Raw genomic sequence first — 17,492 nt, forward strand, 5'->3', positions numbered from 1 at the left:
TGCCCACCGGAGCCCGCTTCTGGCGGCACCATGCTCTCGCTCCCGGGCCGGGGGAAGACGGGACTTTCCAAATGTTTTGAAGACTCGGCTGCTAAATTTTCAAACTCGCTTCCCTTTTTGTCAGCTGTGAAAAAACAAGAAGAAATCTCCCGAGGCATCTGTTTCCTTCCAAGTCCTTGGCTGCAACTCACTGTCCTCCGACCATGCATGGAAACGAGTGGGAAAAGAGGAGGCCCTTTTTCCCCCGCGCACCCCTCTAGCACAGCTTGACCGCCGCTCCGCCGGGGCTGGGGCTAGGGGGCCGGGGGAGGATGGCTGCCTAGGCGCTGGGCAGCGAGGCAAGGTGGGGAGGCGGCCACGAACGCTGGCGACAGGATCCGGCGAAGCCTTTCTGAGCGGTATTACTATTCTGAACAAGTTAACTCATAAACAACAGATCGATAGTTACACTGGGAGTCAGCTCCAGCAGGGAGGGGAGCACGCAGGAAGATTCACGCTTCCCTGATTTCCTCATTTGGAAACCCGTGTTTTTAACGTGCGCTTCTCCTTTTGGCACCTGCACAGAGCTGCATGGAGCCTGCGTGGCCCCGGGGTGCCTACCCAGGTAGGCTCCAATATACACTCGTCTGCTGGAGTCATACTCCCACCTTGGACCATGAGGAAGGAGAAAGTCCCCAATTCCCAGTGCAAAACGCAGCCCTCCACCTCTCCAGCTACTGAACTAATGCGACAAGCCGGCAGCAGCACGAGGCCATCAATTTTGAAGAGGAACGCCCACTCCAAGGGGCAGAACACGGGGAATGTTGCAGACACAGACTGCACATCCCAACGCTGACGCGCAGGACACGCGAGCCCGTCTCTTGCCAGGTGCCAGCACGCCTGTTCCTGCGTACGGATGAGGAGAAATCCACGTCTCCTTCTCCTTCCAGTAACTTTGGAGAGGAAAACTCGGGCACCCATCAGTACCAGGCACCACCCTACTTCTGCCGCCCTCCTGCGGCTTTTACTGCCTAGTCACCTAAAATCCTCCCTCTTTGATATCCCCATTGCAAGAGCTGGGATTTTTGGTGCTTGAGAGAGCCGAGGGATGGAAGAGAGCAGAGAAGATACCTTCTTTTTGGTAAATTCAGAGCTAGGCCACTCCCTCCTCCCCATTCATCTATTTCCAAAACCCATTGCCCAGACAGGCAACTGTGCAAGACCAGAGGGAAGGGAGAAAGAGAGAGATGGACGGCCACCTAGAACAGAGTCCTCCTGAGAACAACACTTCTGAGCTTTGTGAAACACATAGAGAAAATATTCTTGTTTCTAGGGGCCAAACTGAGCCCTCTGTTTAAGTTCCACCACCGTCTGAAAACAGATCGCGTTAGGAGAAAGCTAGGTGAAATTCTTCCCTAGGTTGTTGCCCTCTCTTGGCCCTGCTCCACTCACTGGCGCAAAGCAGGAGAGCTCAGCTCCTGCCTTCCACACCCATCTGGCCCCGCAGACGTTAACGTGTCACCTATGCAAGGTGCAGGCAGTAGGAAGTCGCTCCTGAGCAGACAGGAGTTGTACACGCTGTTTCAGAGCAGTGCAATTAAAACTAGGCTTTTTTTATTTTTAATGTCACTATTAAACATCCCTGTCAGCAGCGAGGGACCTCCTCCTGGATGACTGCGTCCATCTGCTGCAAGGAGAGGAACGGGGAGCTGGGCACAAGATGTCCCAGAAGTTACAGTGCTCAGAATCACGGTTTCTTTGGCAGCCTTGATATCCCTTAAAGAGCGTCTGCGGCTGCAGCCGAGGGGATCTCGGTGCAGGGTGCAATGCCCAAGCTCACGTTTTCCCCCTCTCCAAACGAGTCTGTGTCAGCAGGTAGCAGCACTCCCCCCCCCCCCCCCGCCTCTGCAGCCACCCCAGCAAGGGGATGCTGCAGGCAGAGCCGAAGCACCCGCGCACCCCGCTCCCCACCACAGGGATGCCAGACCAGACCTCATCAGCGCGCCGAGAAACAGCACAAATCTCTCCCCACCGCCCCTGGGGGGGCTCGACAACTTCGGCAGGTGATTTACACTCGGCGATGCAGGTGCCCGCGGGCCGGCCGGGGTTATCTGCCAGGCGCCGCCAGCCACGGATGCCCCCCAAGCCCCCAGCGCGCCCCAATCCCCCCACAGCGGGGAAGCAGCCGGACCACGGCAGCACTGCTGCATGCGCGCGCCGGGGGCGTCAGCGCAGCACCGGGCTCCGCTTTTGCCCCCCGGTAAGTTTCGGCGGGGGGCGCGAGGCAGCGGGCCGGACCCCCGCGCAGCCCCCCGCGCCCGCCGCCCCCGCGGCTCCTACCTGAGCGTGGCGCTCTCGCCCTGCCGCACCGTCACGTTGTCCATGGCTTTGGGGAAGGCGGCATCTCCGCTGCGCACGGGCACTCCTGCGGGCACAAGGAAGAGCAGCCTGAGACAGAGGGCGGCGAGGCACCGCCGGGGCAGGGCTAAGCACCCACCGACCCCCATATCCTGGGCGGCGGGGACTTTTCCAACAGGCGAAAAACACACCCGACGAGGCCACCGGGAGCGGGGCGGGGGGAAGAGCGGGGCGGGGGGAGAGCGGGGCGGGGGGGCGAGAGCAGCGGGGCCGGCGCGGAGGCGAGCGGCGCGGAGCCGCACGGCGGGCCGGAGAGCCCCGGCACGGCAGCTGCGAGCGCCGAGCCTGCCCAGCGGCGGCCGCGGGGAGTCCCCAGGATCCTCGGGCGAGGGAGGAGGCCGGGAGGGCCGGGGGGAGGAGGAAGAGGAGGAGGAGAAGTGGCAAAGGTGCTGGACGCTGGGCGAGCCGGCTCTTCCCGGGAAGCAGTCCGAGGCTCACTTGGGCACGGAGGCGCCGGGGGAGCCGCCCGGCTGCGCCGCGCTCCCGCCCCGCCACACACGCCCGCTCGTCCCGCGTTCGCGGCTCCCCTCCGCCACGCGGAGCTGCGGAGGGGAGGGCGGGGGGCAGGAAAAAAAAAGAAAAAGAAAAAAGAGAATCCAACAAAAAAACCCAGCGCGAGCTAGCAAATAAGTCCAAAAAGGCACGAAAAGGCAAAGGCGCGCAGCAGTCCCTCTCCTCCAGCCCCGGCGGCGGATGCAGGCAGGGTGCGCGGATGCCGCCCGCGGGCGCACGGAGCAGCGCGGCGGCGGCTCTCAGGTGGCGGCGGCGGCGGGGGCCGGCGGGGGCCCGCGGCTCGGCGCTCGCCGCCTCCCCGGGGTTGTCATGGCAGCGGCTCCATCGCGGACCGGCGCCCGCGCTCCGCCGCGCAGCCCCGCGCCCGCGCCCCGCCGCGCCCCGCCAGCGGCCGCGGCTGCTTCGCACGTCCGGCGCCGCCGAGGGCAGCCGGCCGCGGGGCGCTCCCCCCGCGTTAACCCGCGCAGCGCCGATCCTGTCCCCCCCCTTTCCCCCAAACCGTGCACCGACCGCGCTCTGCTCTCCAGCGACGCTTACCTGCACCGCGCCGCCGGCCACCCGGCTACCGCTGACATTTGCCCGTCGCTCCCGCTGCGCCATCCCTCCCGCAAGCCGCCACGCAGTAGGGGAAACTGAGGCACGGGGGGCTTCTCCCCCCCCCCCCGCCCGGCAGCTAGCAGCGTGCCTTCCCGGTCCCCTGCACCTCGCAGCGCCAGTGCAGGTGGCGAATTCCTCCCCAGGCGCCAGCACCATCCCCGAGTACTTTTTATCAGCTCGTAATTTAACAAATATCGCATTTGCTTATGCCTAGTAATTCCTCCTTCCCTCCACTAGCTGCTCAACATATTAATTTCTCCAGGCACCGTTTCACACCGGGAAAAGGTGCCGGGGAGCCATCTCGAGAGTATGAAGCCCTGCAGCCCAGCAAGCCCCCCCATTAGCCTCCTAAAATCCCCCAGTGCTGGGGGCTCTGCCTAAGGGCCGCAGGGGCGATACCCGCGGCCGAGTCCCTGGAGGTGCCACCCGAGCCTCAGGAGCCCAGTGCTGGCGGAAACCAGGCCTCCTCCGTCCGCTGCCCCTGGCAGTGCCGCTGCAAGGCGGGCATCCCCCAAACCTCCCTGGATGTCCTCACTCCCTCGCCCACCGTGCGTGCCGCAGTTATTGCATGGACTGGTATTTTTTTTTTAATCACTGCTGACCTGAGGTGGATTCAAACTTGTGACCTAGATGTGAAAGGATCCATAGCCTGTTACTAATCCCTGGAGCCTCTGAATTCCCTGTAAACTACTGCTTAATTCACTAACTGTGCCATTTAATCTCTAAAACATTATGAGCTGTGCTGGGCAGAGGAAACACTCAATCAAATAAAGCTTTATTATTATTGTGTGTGCTGATAGGTCATACGAGAAGGGGATTGCTTTGCACGCCTCTCCTCTTCTTGCTTTGCTGGAGGCTCTGCTCTTTGAATTCAGTGTGGGGGGAACATGCTGCCCTCTAGTCTTGCATTTCCCCGCTGCCTCTTGACTCCCCCAGAGGAGGACAGGAGTTGCCCCCAGCTCTTGCTAGGAGAAGTTTAATCGCCGCCTCTGCTCCTGATCCATCTGTCAGGGCAGAGGTAACTGCCTGCACGGAGCTGCTCCGGCGGTGGGGGGGTGCAACGTGTAGCCTGCAGCCTCCTTGGGCCTGCAGACTGCGCCTAAGGGGGCTCTGAAACCTCACTTGGAGAAGCGAGACCACCAGCGGTAGGTTGAAAGTTACTGCATGGAAATGTGGTGTTAGGCTGGGAAATTTTCCCGGTTGCATGAGGCAGTAAGGAACGAAGAGCGCTGCTTTTCCTTACTGCTGCTTCTCCTGATGCAGCACCCAAGTGTTCCTGGCAGGATGAGACCCCCCGCGCTCCATGGGACTCAGACCTAGGCGGTGCTGGGGAACACGCTGACCTCTGCTAGTAATCGCCACGCTTAGCACGCGAGAACTTGCGCTTTCTACAAGGCAGCTCCTTGGATGGGCAGAGACCATCTCCTTCAGCAGAAGCAAAGGGATTCCAGTAACCACATTCAGATAGCTTTCCTGTGTGGAGCTTGGGCCCAGATTCCCAGCAGCACCTTACATCACGAGAAGGCACCTGTCCATGTGGCAAACGCGCACGGTTGGAGCAGACATGACTTGGGCACATGGGGGGGGGGGGCAGACCCAAATCCTGCCCCGCAATGACGCGGGCAGCTCGGGCCGAGCAGTGTCAGCCTTTGCAAGGGCTGCACGTGGCCCATTTGTCAGGGGATCATCAGTGTTATTCGAAAATCATGAGGAATTTAAACCCAATATAGCCAGCTCCTGCACGCTGAACCGTCAGCAGCATCCCTGGTCTAACTCCCTGCCTCTGCCTCTCTCTCGCACATACATACAATGCACATATAAATCAGCCTGTCACAGCTCGTCTCTTCTCTGACAGCTGTAATTGCTTCAGACTTTAAAAATATCTATAGACAATAAACATACGCATGAAAACAGCAAAGAGAAAATGAAATCAAGATTCCTTTAAATAATTCAGTTGCTCCAGCAGCAGAGGAGCCAGCAACTGAGTCCAGCTGGGAAGGTTCAGCAGCAAGAGAAAGAGAGCTTTGTAGCTTCCGCTGGGGATGAGAGCGCCTTTTTTCCTGAGCTGGTTTTTGACCACGGCAGCAGCAGAGTCTGCCATATATGGGCTAAAAGGCTTGCAAAGCAGCACCTATGCGAGGGGGGAATGCTGCGTCTCGCTTTCGGCTTCTCAAAGCTTTCTTCCTACTCAGATAAAAGTCTTTTTCCTATGTGAGCAACAGGCAGGAGACAAACAGAATAAGCAAAAACAAGCGCGCGCACACATGCTATATATTTATATATTTATGCACGCATCTCTCCAACCTGCTCCGGCTTTCTTACAAGGCTAAAGGCCCCCCTCTCCTGGTGGAGACCATAAACAGGGCAGGCACCAGCAGCAGCGGAGAGGAAGGCATCGGCTGGCCTTGCCGCGCGACCGCGGCAGAGAGGCGAGCAGCGGCACGGATCCAAGCCGGGGCAGGATTGCCCTCCGGGGAGCTGGCAACTGGCAGGAAGCAAGTGGCAACGGCAGGTACATTCAAGGAAAGGGAAGGGGGGTTAGAAAGAGCAAGAGCCTGTGGTTTTGCTTTGCTGAGGACTGTCCAAACAGGAGAATCAGAGTGGAAAGGCAAAACAGGGCAGCTCCGAGCACGTAACGCACGGGGGAAGTGGCCGAAATCCCGGCTGTTTGTCAGCCCTGCAAAATGGTTTTCAGCAGATATTTACTCAATTTTCTAGCAGGAGATTGGAGAGAGTGAAACTCAGCAGCGCCAGTTCACAGCGACTCCGGTAAACATCTTCCAATCCTCCACTCACGTGGCCCTTCCACAGCCCAGCTGTGGCTTTCACACAAGGGCGATTTTAAAGCAAATTGGTGCCTGCTTGCCCCTGGGGAAGAAACGCCGAGTTTCACCAGGATCTGCATTTGCCCCCAGAAACTCTGAACCTGGGAAAGACCTGCGAGCCCTCCAGCCAACCCTGCCCAAATTCCAGGCTTTTGAGCAAAATTGGAGAAATAGGCTTAAGCCTCCAATCTGCAGATGTGTCTGGTCCTGAAAGCTGATATTCACATGCAAAACTGCAGTCACGGCTTCCTTTCAATCGAAATAACACGGGTTTCGTATTTCTTCAGCCTCCTCGCACAGTTCTAGCATCTGTTTTACCTGGAGCTGCGCACAGGGACAGCTGATAGATACGCTCCTACAACACCGTACGCCTAGGCCTATGTACCTGCCTATAAACCTGCATACCTACAACACTATACCTCCTAACACCAAAAGATGTCTTTTCTGAAAAAAATACCTACAATAAGTAGGTCACAGCAAGACAATTTGTACAGCCAGATTTTTCTTTTAATTCTTCTTTTTTTTTTTTTTTTTCCCATTTTGTGGAGCTGATAAGCGACAATCTACAACCCTAAAGTAGAAATTTATTTTTAATCCAAAATTGCCGAACATCATCAGAAACATAATTTACGTGCGAGACAGTCTCACTCCTTCAAAACTAAAACATTATTTCCTCACCCCTTTCAGGCTAACGCATTCCTCCTTATTCTTAAATAAGCCTTGAGTTGCAAGAACTGCTTAATCTTGCTGGCATGAGTCAGGTGAATCACATGCAAGTCGGGGGAGCTTCTCCTGAATAACCACTCAGCCCTGCATGTCTATAAGCAGAAAACACACACAACACAGACCCTTGCTCCACAAACCACACGGACTCATTTACCCCATCGTTAGCAGTGGCTCCAATTAGGACCCGATGCACCTGTGAGTCTTACTTGGCTGGAGACACTTCACAGCCCCAAAGCAACTCCTGCCCTGAGCAGAGCAATTGCCTCCCTTTGGATGTTTTGGGCATTTTTTCTGAATACAAGAAGTGTCTGCACGGACACCCAGACCCCCTTCCCCACCACCCACTTTTCACAGCTGAGCAGAGCCTGGCACCTGGCAGGCTTGAAACTGCTCCCAGCATCTTTTCCTTGTTCTGCTCCCTCTTCTTCTGATGCTTTGCGCTAGGCACCTCGCCTCAAAAACATTTTGTTTGCCCTTAAAAAAAAAAAAAAAAAAAAAAGAGTGGGCTTGGTTTTGTCACTCACTTTCTCCGCATTTTCCAGTGCAAGTTAACTCTCCCCTGCGCACGACTAGGGAGCACAGAGAGGTCGGAGCTGCACCGCGGGTTACTCAGCATGCCCGCAATGTACCTTCTGCCACTGGCTGCCGAAGCAGCCTGAAGCGCTCCTATTCCTGTTCTTCCTAGGGATAAATGGCAGCAACCTTGAGGATGCTCTGATTTACATTACAGATGGGCCGGGCAGCACCGCAGCTCGGACACCAGCTCGGGGAGGGATGCACAACACTCCCTGAGGCGTGACTTCTCCTCAAGGATTAGCCCTTCCTCTTGCAGTTCTCAATGTTTGATCCTTTTACAGTAGCCCAGCAAAAACAACATATGTTTTTATAAGGAGATGCTGCCATACATGCAGCCTTAATATTAAATAACCATACAGGGAGTTAAAAAATTATCACGGCGATCCTGAAGCATGCCGGCACCGTGAAAGTTATTAACTGGGATTGATCCTAGCTGTCCTTGGTACAAATCAATATTGTTTTTATATAAATCTGTTTCCCGTTGCATTGTTGGGAAGTTACGTCGCTCTGCTGACACTTGGAAAGGCATCCTTCACCCCCGCACGCCGCGTCCGCATTTGATCGGAATGAATCAGGTGCCAGAGACAGCTGACGACATTGGATAAAATTGTGCCATTAGCCATCTAATAGCGTTTTATAAGCGTATGACATTAACCCAGTGCTCTACAACTCAATCCACTCTGCTTTTTAAGAAGAATAAGTATGTGTGCCTGCAAAGAGCGAGAGGAGGGAAAAGGCTGAACAGGCTGAAAAGCAAGCCATGCCTCAGCTCTCACCTAGGATATTTGGGAGCTCCGGCACAGCTTCGCTGAACACGAAGGCTTCTGACAAACAATGAGCTTTTCTCCCCTGAATTTCTCAGTTTGCCTCCTGCCACGAGCTGATAAGGCGCACGGTATGGCCCAACAGTTGTTTTCTCATTAAACACAAGAACACCGAGGCAGCGGCGCCCGCGCTAGGAGCCGACCCGCCGCAGCTTCGGGGACTTCGGTCAGGCAGGCACCACGCAGACGAGGATTTTGCAACGCACGTCGTCTCCTTACACATTTGCAGGCAAGACGCTGCACACCAGTATCACCAGTTCAGCTCTCCCCTGTCCAACCCCAGCTAGGTGACATCCACGGGCTTTGCACCCATCACCTGAACCGAGGTGTTCCTCAGAGTGCCGACCCCAAAGTGGCAAGTTTGCTCTAGTTTTCCCCTGGGAAAACAGCAGTCCAGCCTTGGGGGTGGCAGTATGCTCCAATCAAGAAATCCCAAGGGGAGAGTTCACCTTTTAGCTTGGATATCAGCCCGGGTATCCTCAACCCCGGGGGAACCAAGGAAGCAGATCTTCATAACCAATCCTAGTCCATCTCCAACCTAGTCACATCCCATTCTCCTTTTTCCTCAGCCAAGTGGGCTCTCGCGAGCCCATTCTTACCAGAGAGCTGCTCCGTCTGTGCAAAACAGGTGGAACAGCTGCCAGGAGCTCAGTAGATATCTTGATTTAGGCCAAAATTTTCAAAAGCAGGTATTAACAGCAGAGCCCCTGCAATCCCTGCTCTCAAACCACCGAGCGCTCAGCAGCTCTCAGTGAAACCCCCACCCCTGTCCCCAGCCTGCTGCCAGGTGTTCGGCATCTTTGAAAATCAAACATTCCTGGAGACGCCGATTTGCCTTTTGCCTGCAGCTGGATTTGGATCTGCATCAGACACTGCCAGAAAAGGTGCTCAGATGTGAGCTTTTCCTTCGGACTCCCACCGAGCCGCAGCCAGAAAGGGGCTTCTTCAAACAGCCCTCAAACCCGAGCGCCTGCACCTTACGGCAGGGTCCTGTCTTTTGCTAACCTTAAGCAACAACGTCTCATTTCGCACGGCGCCGAGGCTGCCAGATCGCTTGCTCCTCGGGAACAAAAGCAGGGCACGCTGCTGTCCGCATGTATCAATTCTAGTTTTGCCACTGCTCTTCTGACCCTCGCAGCACTATGCATCCAAGAATAATATTAATAATAGTCGTGCCATTAAGCAAGATGCTTGCTTTGAATCTGAAGATTTTGAGAAATGATCTCATAAATTTAATTCCCGGGGTACCATCTTTGAGCGTTAACAGGCGCAGTCACCTCTGAATTCTGGGAAATGAGCATAATTACATGGAAATCGACACGGCACAAATGCCAAGAATTCTGTTAACCTTTAATACTGCAAAAAAACTCTCCCCTTGTAATTATCTCTTTCCTTTGTCTTAAATGCTACTGATGAATATTTAGTGGGATAAGCAAACAAAAGGAGGCTGAGGGGTGCAAGGAAGCACAGCCCTGCGCACATCAGCTCTGCAAACCTCACAGCTTGAGAGCGGTTCCAGCCGAGAGCCCACGGGGCGGCACGGCTACAGCCCGAGCCGGGCTCGGAGCCCCGATCGCAAACCCGCCACGCGGAGCGGTCACCCGCCAGGCTCCCACGCAGCCACGGCTCGTCTCAGCGGGATGGCGGCGAGCGGGCAAACGGGCTCGCGCCAAAACCGGGCTGCAAACCCGCCCTCGCTCGGCCAGCGGCACGGGCGCCGAGGAGGACCCGTGGCCCCAGCCGTCACGGCTCCAGGCGCCCTTACGCCAACCTAAACTTCATCTTGGAATAAAACTTCTCGAGTAAAAAAAACACATCACCTTTCAAACATATCCTCCCTAGGGTTGCAAATGGCACTGCCCTCTTGCTGCACACTGAATTTGATGGAAAGAAGATTTTCTCCCAGCATGAACTGCATTAATATCTGTCACCACTCTGGCATTTCTGCCTGTAATGATGAAAAATATGTGCAGAGAATGCGGGGTGCTCTCCGCGTCACCTCCCTCCCCGTGAAGCAAAATTAGAAGCAGCTGCTCCCATTCCCGTACTCTTTATGGCCGCACACCGCAATCGCTGGGAGCTTATTATTTAGGGGATCACGCGGGGATAACGGAAAGTCACGACCTATCCATATTCAAGATGTGCCTTACTGCAGACAGGGGTGCAGCTCTCCCCTTGTCGGAGCTGGATACTCGTGTAAAGGTCACACGCTGCTTTTAATGTCGCGTCAGACCAACCGCTGCCTGAACATGGAAGAGAAAAAGGCAAATCTCCCCAGTCGGATGGAGAGAGCAGATCTCCATCTCGGGAGGAGAGTGCCAGCTCTGATCCGCATCTCTGTGCCAGTGCAAGTTGGTCAACGGGCCGTAACTCCAAAGTCACCGCAGTCCCGTGGCCCCCGACAAGGTGAGGGACCTTTCTCTTGATTTTGAAAACACCCTTTCAGTCCAAGCCTTCCAGCTGATGGACCTGCTGATTAGGATGAGCAAGGAACAGTGAAGCAACAGCACCGAACCAAGCCACCAACGACAGGGAAGAAATCCAGCCTGTGCGCAACCACGGACGCGTTTCTCTTGGCAACTGGGAACACCTTGAGGTGCTGGGGCTGAGCTTAAGGCATGTGCCAGGGGCTCCGAAATCACTGATTCAACACCCAAATCTTCCATCGACTCTTTGGGTTGTCCAGAACAAGTCACGCACTACTGGCCAAGGTCCTATTGGCCTTCATCACTGTTGGTGCCTGCACTCATCCCAGCTCGCATCGCACCTTCCTACCGCTCTGTAAACACATCCCAAGTTAGCCGTCGTCACCCAGGCCATGGTGTTTGCTAGCTGGTAGGAGCAGTGGTCCACGAGTCCCACAGCCCCATCCAGAGAATCAACCTGTCTTGGGAAAGAGTGGAGCAGTTTGCAGTAGAGTCAACGCCAACTTTCACTCCAGCCTCACGCTTGCAAGTTCTCCCCCTTGTTCCAGGAGGAACAAAGCCAAAGTAGTATTTATTCACAGAGGACTAGGGGGAAAAATGACATTAAAGAGGTTAGCTCATTAAGATGACACCAGCCCCTCCCGACAGAGGGCTGAGAAACCAGCTCTGCAGCTACCGAGAGGAGGAACGTACGTCAAAACCTAGAGACGGGCCTGCCCTGCCAGTGAAGGACTCGGGCCTCCCCAGAGCCTGGGCAACGCCGCGGCTGGCTTGGACCTAGGCCCATCGCTAATGCACAAACGCCGACACCTCCAGCAGCAGCAACTGCCCCGCGCAGAGGCAACCTCGCTGCTGCTGACCTCGGCAGGAGGCAGATGTTTGCTCTCCTCTTTTCGCTCTCTCTTTGTCTCTCTTAAATTGGAGTGAGCTTTCTAGTCTCTGAGCTGCTTTTATGTCCCTTTAAAAGGTTATAAAAGCTGTCTTTATATTCCAATAAAGGGATATAAAAACAACCTTTTTTGCAGTTCAATAAATGTGGTTAACTTTTCCCCCCATTAATGCTCTGCTCCGTGGTGCTGTGGGCATGCGCTGGCTGGTGCTAGGCACTCAGGTGCCCTGACACCAGAAGGAGGGCCAGCCCCGGGGCATCTGCACCTGGAAACCGGGACACAGCAGCAGCGTCCCAAAGGAGCCCAGCGAAGGGCTGTGCTGTGGCATGAATAAAAAGTCAAATGGACGACATACATCAAGGGGGGACAAGCCACCCAACAGGGTTTGGCCATCTCCTGCACTCCTCCCTCCTAGACGGCATCCCCTGCACGATCCAGCTGGGAGCTGCCGCACCTAGCGCTGTGCCACCTCCCTCCTGGGTGACAAGGGACAGGACGCTTCGTCTGCCCTGTTCTTCATCCGCGATGTCTATTTGGACACTCTGGACACGAGGTCAGCAATTACGCCTTTCAGAGCACCAGTGCAGTGCCTAGCGTAATGGGACCCTGAACCCCACCAGCACCTGCAGACATCGCTCTAATTATTATTTACTGTTTGTGCAACCATCCTGTGGCTTTGCAATCAGTCTTTCTCAAAAGCTCCTCTCTCCTTGGAACTGCAGTGGAGAGGATCTAACCAGTCCCTCTGCCCGTCTAACAGCCTCTCCAGGCATTAAAAGAAGGAGGTTTATTATTTTTGTGACAGTCTCTTCTGCAAGGTGAACACAACTCGTATGAATCAAACCGACTTGGATTTCATACATCATTCCCCAACACCACCAAACCGAAGGGCGGGGGGGTTCGGCTGCAGAATACAGAGCAGCGAAGCATGTTTATTGGTGGTGATCTATTAGTAATTGGGAGGCTGGAGGGAGCTGGGACTTGGGATGCTGGGATGAAACTGCAGACGGAAGAGGCGCTGGGGAGATTTGAGTCCATAAATAAGACATGCACGGCATGAACAGCTATCAAGAGAGGAAATTGAAGCCTAGCACCAAGGAACTCGGAGCCTTTCTGGTCTGTTCTCACCGCTGATTTATCCCTCTGTCCCTCCAGACTGCAGGACGCTCTCCTTGGAGGCGGGGGGGGGGAGGTCAGACCGGGGCGAGAGCAGAGGACGCTGTTCTGCGCGCTTTTGCGGCGAGCTCCTTTGCACGGACACACGGCCCCCGCGCACACCCCTCCCAGCTCACTCCTTCGTGCCCGTGCACGCACGGGCGGGCAGGCCGAGTCACCTCTCTCGGGTGGCTACAGACAGCAGACCTCTGGCAAAAGGAGCCAGCTAATTAATCTAGCTAATTGCCATCGTTAGGCCCCTAGTAGAGGCTGCAGGAGAGCGCTGGGGCTGGGCAGAGGGCAAAGGGAGAAGGGAAGCAGGGCCTCCCTGGAGAGTCCAGAAGTGTTTACCATCCCCGGCACAAGAAAATCCATATTCATCTCGGCTCCCGGAGGTGGGGCCGCCCTCGCAAGCTCCTATTAGCAATTTCCAATCAGCTTTTATTAGGCCTGCATTGATTTGCTGCTCATTCTGGTGGGAACGAAGGCCTAAGCATTGCTAGAGCCTAAACTGTCTCAGCTAAGGACAGCAAGCCAGGAGCTGCCAGTGCCTACAGGAGAGGGGAAGGGAGACGGGCCGGGATGGGTTTGGCTGTCCCGTAGGAGAGCAGAAGCAAAGCGTGCCTCCTGCTACATCTGTAGCTACGTCCTGTTCGCTCAGGGGAGCGCCAGCCCTACAAGGAGCATGCCGGGGAGACGGAGCTCCAGGAAAAGGCGAGATGCTGGGGCTGCTACCCTGCCAGCTCGGGAGGGATGCTGCAATACCACCGGATCCCCGCTCCACGAGAAACAAGCTCCTCACCTCACGTTGCTGTCTCCAAGTCACCATTCCAACATAGCTTGTGAAACACAAATTCTGTTAGGAATCAGCTGAATATTTTGTTTTGATAATGCCATGACACTATTGTACACAGTAATGCATAAACCACACTAAGAGTAGAATTTGAATATCAAAACAATGCATTTTCCTTTTTCCTCCAGCAAAATCATCGCTCTAAGTTATCTTCTTTCAACTGTCTCTACAGCATTTCTGCATGTCCCTGTTCTCTGCAAACCTGCCTTGAATCCAACGTCCCTGGATACCACTAGGTCCCCCTCTTCCTGCACCCAACAGCCTCCATCTCAGCTCATCGCACAGCAGCCTTCTAAGCAGCTCAGGGAGGGAGGAAGCAAAAGCCACAACTTTGTGGCATTTCAACTTAATTTTATATATATATATATATATATGTATGTATATATAAAATGCCCCCCCAGCAAGCAATTGTGAGAGTCGGTCCCCAGAACACCCCAGGAAATATTAAAATGGCAGAGGAGAGCAGCTGATAAATGCCTGCGGTTAGGAGGATAAAAGCAAAAGGCTGCAGCCTTGGATGTGTCTCACTTCAGACAGCGAGAGAGCAAAAACAGACTCTGTTGAATTCTGCCCCAGATCTGCCAGCGCAGAAACTTTAACCGCACTTTGAACGAGGCAGCTGAATTATCTCCTCGGGACGTGGCCACCTCCGGGCAGCCGCTTGGGAGGCGGCGGGGGAGCGAAGCCCGGACGGTGCTGACATGATCGGCAGCGCGGTTCCTTGCTCGCCCTGGGGCTGCGTTAACAGCCGGGGCGATGCCACGGCAGGCAAAGAGGCGCCCGGGCTGCTAGATGGGCGCAGGGCAACTCTTGCTCTTTCAGGAGCGGGGTGAAGGAGACAGGTGCGTCTCCCAAAATTGCACTGCACGGGGATGTCCCCCACCACCAATGTCCCTTGACCCTGAACCTAAGAATTTCTGCCGTCAGTAAAGGAAAAAGGTGCTATTGAGGTGGGCGACTTTGCAGACAGTCCCACTAGGGAATGAGACTTTGCTTCCAAACTCGTGCTGCCGATGCCAGTTGCAATCACATAATGAGCAAGTCGGTCTGATCCAAAGAGCTGGAGAGCAGAAGGCACCATTCAGCTTTGAGTCAGCCCTCGTGTTATTTAAGGACCTGCTGCCCATTTCCTCCCCTGCAAATTCTGTTGCTTTTTTCCCCTGTTATCTCCAGGCAGTTGGGGAAGAGGACAAGGAGACAAAACATAGAATACAATGAGCTCTGAAGCCCTCTAATGAGTTTGTTATTTAATTACCCCCTTTTCTCCCAATCACTGGATATTGGTGCCTAAAAGCAAAGATTCGGGAACTTTTGTCCCGAGCTGAATTGGACTGTTAAAGTCCTTGCTGGCACCCGCCATGCCTTTCAACTGGCATCGCTGCACAGCTAGCAAACGAAGCAGGCCAAATACCTCCCTGGTGTAGCTTAATTAAAGTCAATGATGTTACACCAGGGAGGAGCCTGGCCCAGTGTCCTGAACTGGAGTCCACAACAAGTCCAGCTGGCAACTCACAGGCAGCCCGGCAAAGGCAGGAAGGATCTCTGGCACAGGGAGCAGCTTTGGGAACCGTATTCAGCTTTTGCAAGTGGGAGACAGACTCAATAAACACAGCACTAAGTAATCCAGCCTCGTAATAAATAACAGCAACCAGCATTTCGCTTCTTCCAAATGCTACCGAGATCAAGACCAAATGGTCCTCCCAACTCCCGCGAGCAGTAGGTACATTTCATTAGCCCTATTACACTGACAGGGAAAGAGTCGCTGGGAGCTTAATAATAATAAAACCCATTATGTTACAGCGCTTGTCATCTGTATATCTCCACTCGCTCCAAAAAGGAAGGAGGATGGCTGCACGCGTTTTAACGCAGCAGGGCGGAGGGCACCAAGACGTGCAGCGGGGTCACTAATCAGCCCCCGGCCCCGCTGGCTTCACCTGAAAACGCGCTGTAGATATTCTCTCCCTCAATACTATGGATTTAGGGCAGGAAAGCACAGAAGGAGCTAAGGGCAGAGGCTGCCAAGGCGTGCCCCTCTCGGCAAGCTCAGCAGCGCTGGCTGCGGGCAGACCCCCTCCCGCAGCCCGGAGCCTTGCGCACCGCGGCGGCAGCGCTGCCCCACGGCGAGAGGGCGGGAAGGCAGGGTTTTCACGTAGCGAGAAACCTCCCACAGAAAGGGAGAAAAAAAAAAAAAAAGATTGTTTTCGCAGTGACGCAGCAAATTCACCTTTGCCAAAAATGAAAAACCTCCCACCCATGGGAAAGCAGCCCCAAAAGAAAGGTCCTTCTCCGCTAGCGACCGGAGACGTTTACGCCGCGCTCTCACGTCGGATCGTCTCCCTGCCCGCCCTCGGGAGCCCTTGGCCGGGCACAGGCAGGGCTCATGCTGCCTAGCTGAACCTCTGCTGCCAGGCCCACGTGAAGTCCCACCAAAATTTTAACTTAGTTATATGCACGGCGACTGCAATTACACAGCAATCATAGCGTGATTACACGGTAGCTACGATTTCCACACCTGTAATTTCCACTACGCTCATATAACTAGAAGGTTACCTCCAAGGCTGCAAATTAATTACAGTTTAAGTGTAATATCGCTGGTGCTACCGAATGCTGAAAACATACAGACATAGTGACCAGGAAACCAAAACCATAATTGTGGAAATGTAGGTGACCTTAAAAATGAAAGGTAGAAAAATTCCAGTTACACAGACTACTGGGTGGTGATTGGGTTATTCCAAAGCATAATCATAGTGCAGGTACACCGTATTCGCCCCACTATCATACGTTACAGCCCCCTATTTTGTGCCAATCCTATGCACTAAATTCAGAATGGGCTTCTCAGCACCAAAAGACATCTGACTGCTGCAAGAAGGACGGACAGACGGATCGGCGAGGACAGCACAGGGACAGGAGGGGCGAATGGGAACGTCAGAGGCAGAGGAATACGGACCGCACGTCCAGCCCTCCCCTACAGCTCGCCGGACGCAGCCTGGACAAGGTGACGAGCTGGCCTTGGTTGGCTGGGATCTACCGAGGAGGTGCAAGTATTCATCAAAAGCCAATCTGCTTTTGAAAAGCCAAAAAGAAGGTTACTTTGGATTAATTTTTCACCTCAAAAGCTTTTCGGATAAGTTCTGAAATTGTCATATTGAGATACTTCAGTATTTTCTAAATGACTAGCTTAAGCGTTGATTCAAAACGCCTCTCAGTTTGGATTGTCAGCTAATTTCTACCCAAACATTTAAATTACTTTCTTTTAGCTCATCTGTTTGGGAAGGGGAGAGGGGGAAGAGAGGAGGATTTGGAGCTTTTGTTCCTATCTCGACTGCACATTTTCAGGGCCTGTCTACACCCAGGCCAGCACAAGCGCCTCTGCCTGCAAAGCTAGTAAATGTTCAGTTGATCAGCTTCCACCGAGCTCTGTCAGGTCACGTTTGGACCACCAGCGCTGAGCGAGCTCATTTAAAACTGACGCAGGTTACATCCGCCGTACGCCGCAGTCGCAGCCGGGCGGACGCACCCGATGTGACTTACAGGTCTCCTGCTGCTCGTCGTCACCCGCTCAGCCTGGCGCTATCTGCATCTGTGTTTCCACTCGCTCCCGACGCGGCGGGTGCAAGACTCGGGCGCAGGAGAGGATGCACGCTACAATATCCGCGGCGTAATTTAGCAAGGTCTCGGAACCAGCTAAGCCCCTTCTGCTGCAAGCACGT

The 17,492-nt window shown here is 54.6% G+C and overlaps 1 protein-coding gene across 3 annotated transcripts in view; it reads right to left on the bottom strand.

Annotated features, from left to right (window-relative positions):
• NTM (neurotrimin) overlaps positions 1 to 17,492 on the bottom strand; it is a 335,213-nt gene that overhangs the window by 146,079 nt on the left and 171,642 nt on the right. For 2 of the 3 annotated variants that reach the window (XM_062594418.1, XM_062594414.1), the window contains exon 1: positions 2,320 to 2,486. In XM_062594418.1, coding sequence (XP_062450402.1) covers positions 2,320 to 2,486 — 167 coding nt within the window. Of the gene's footprint in view, positions 1 to 2,319; positions 2,487 to 17,492 lie in introns of those variants that run through there. The other variant, XM_062594415.1, reaches the window with a different exon arrangement.

Source organism: Rhea pennata, chromosome 24 (assembly GCF_028389875.1).
Source record: "Rhea pennata isolate bPtePen1 chromosome 24, bPtePen1.pri, whole genome shotgun sequence".
NCBI lineage: Eukaryota > Metazoa > Chordata > Aves > Rheiformes > Rheidae > Rhea > Rhea pennata.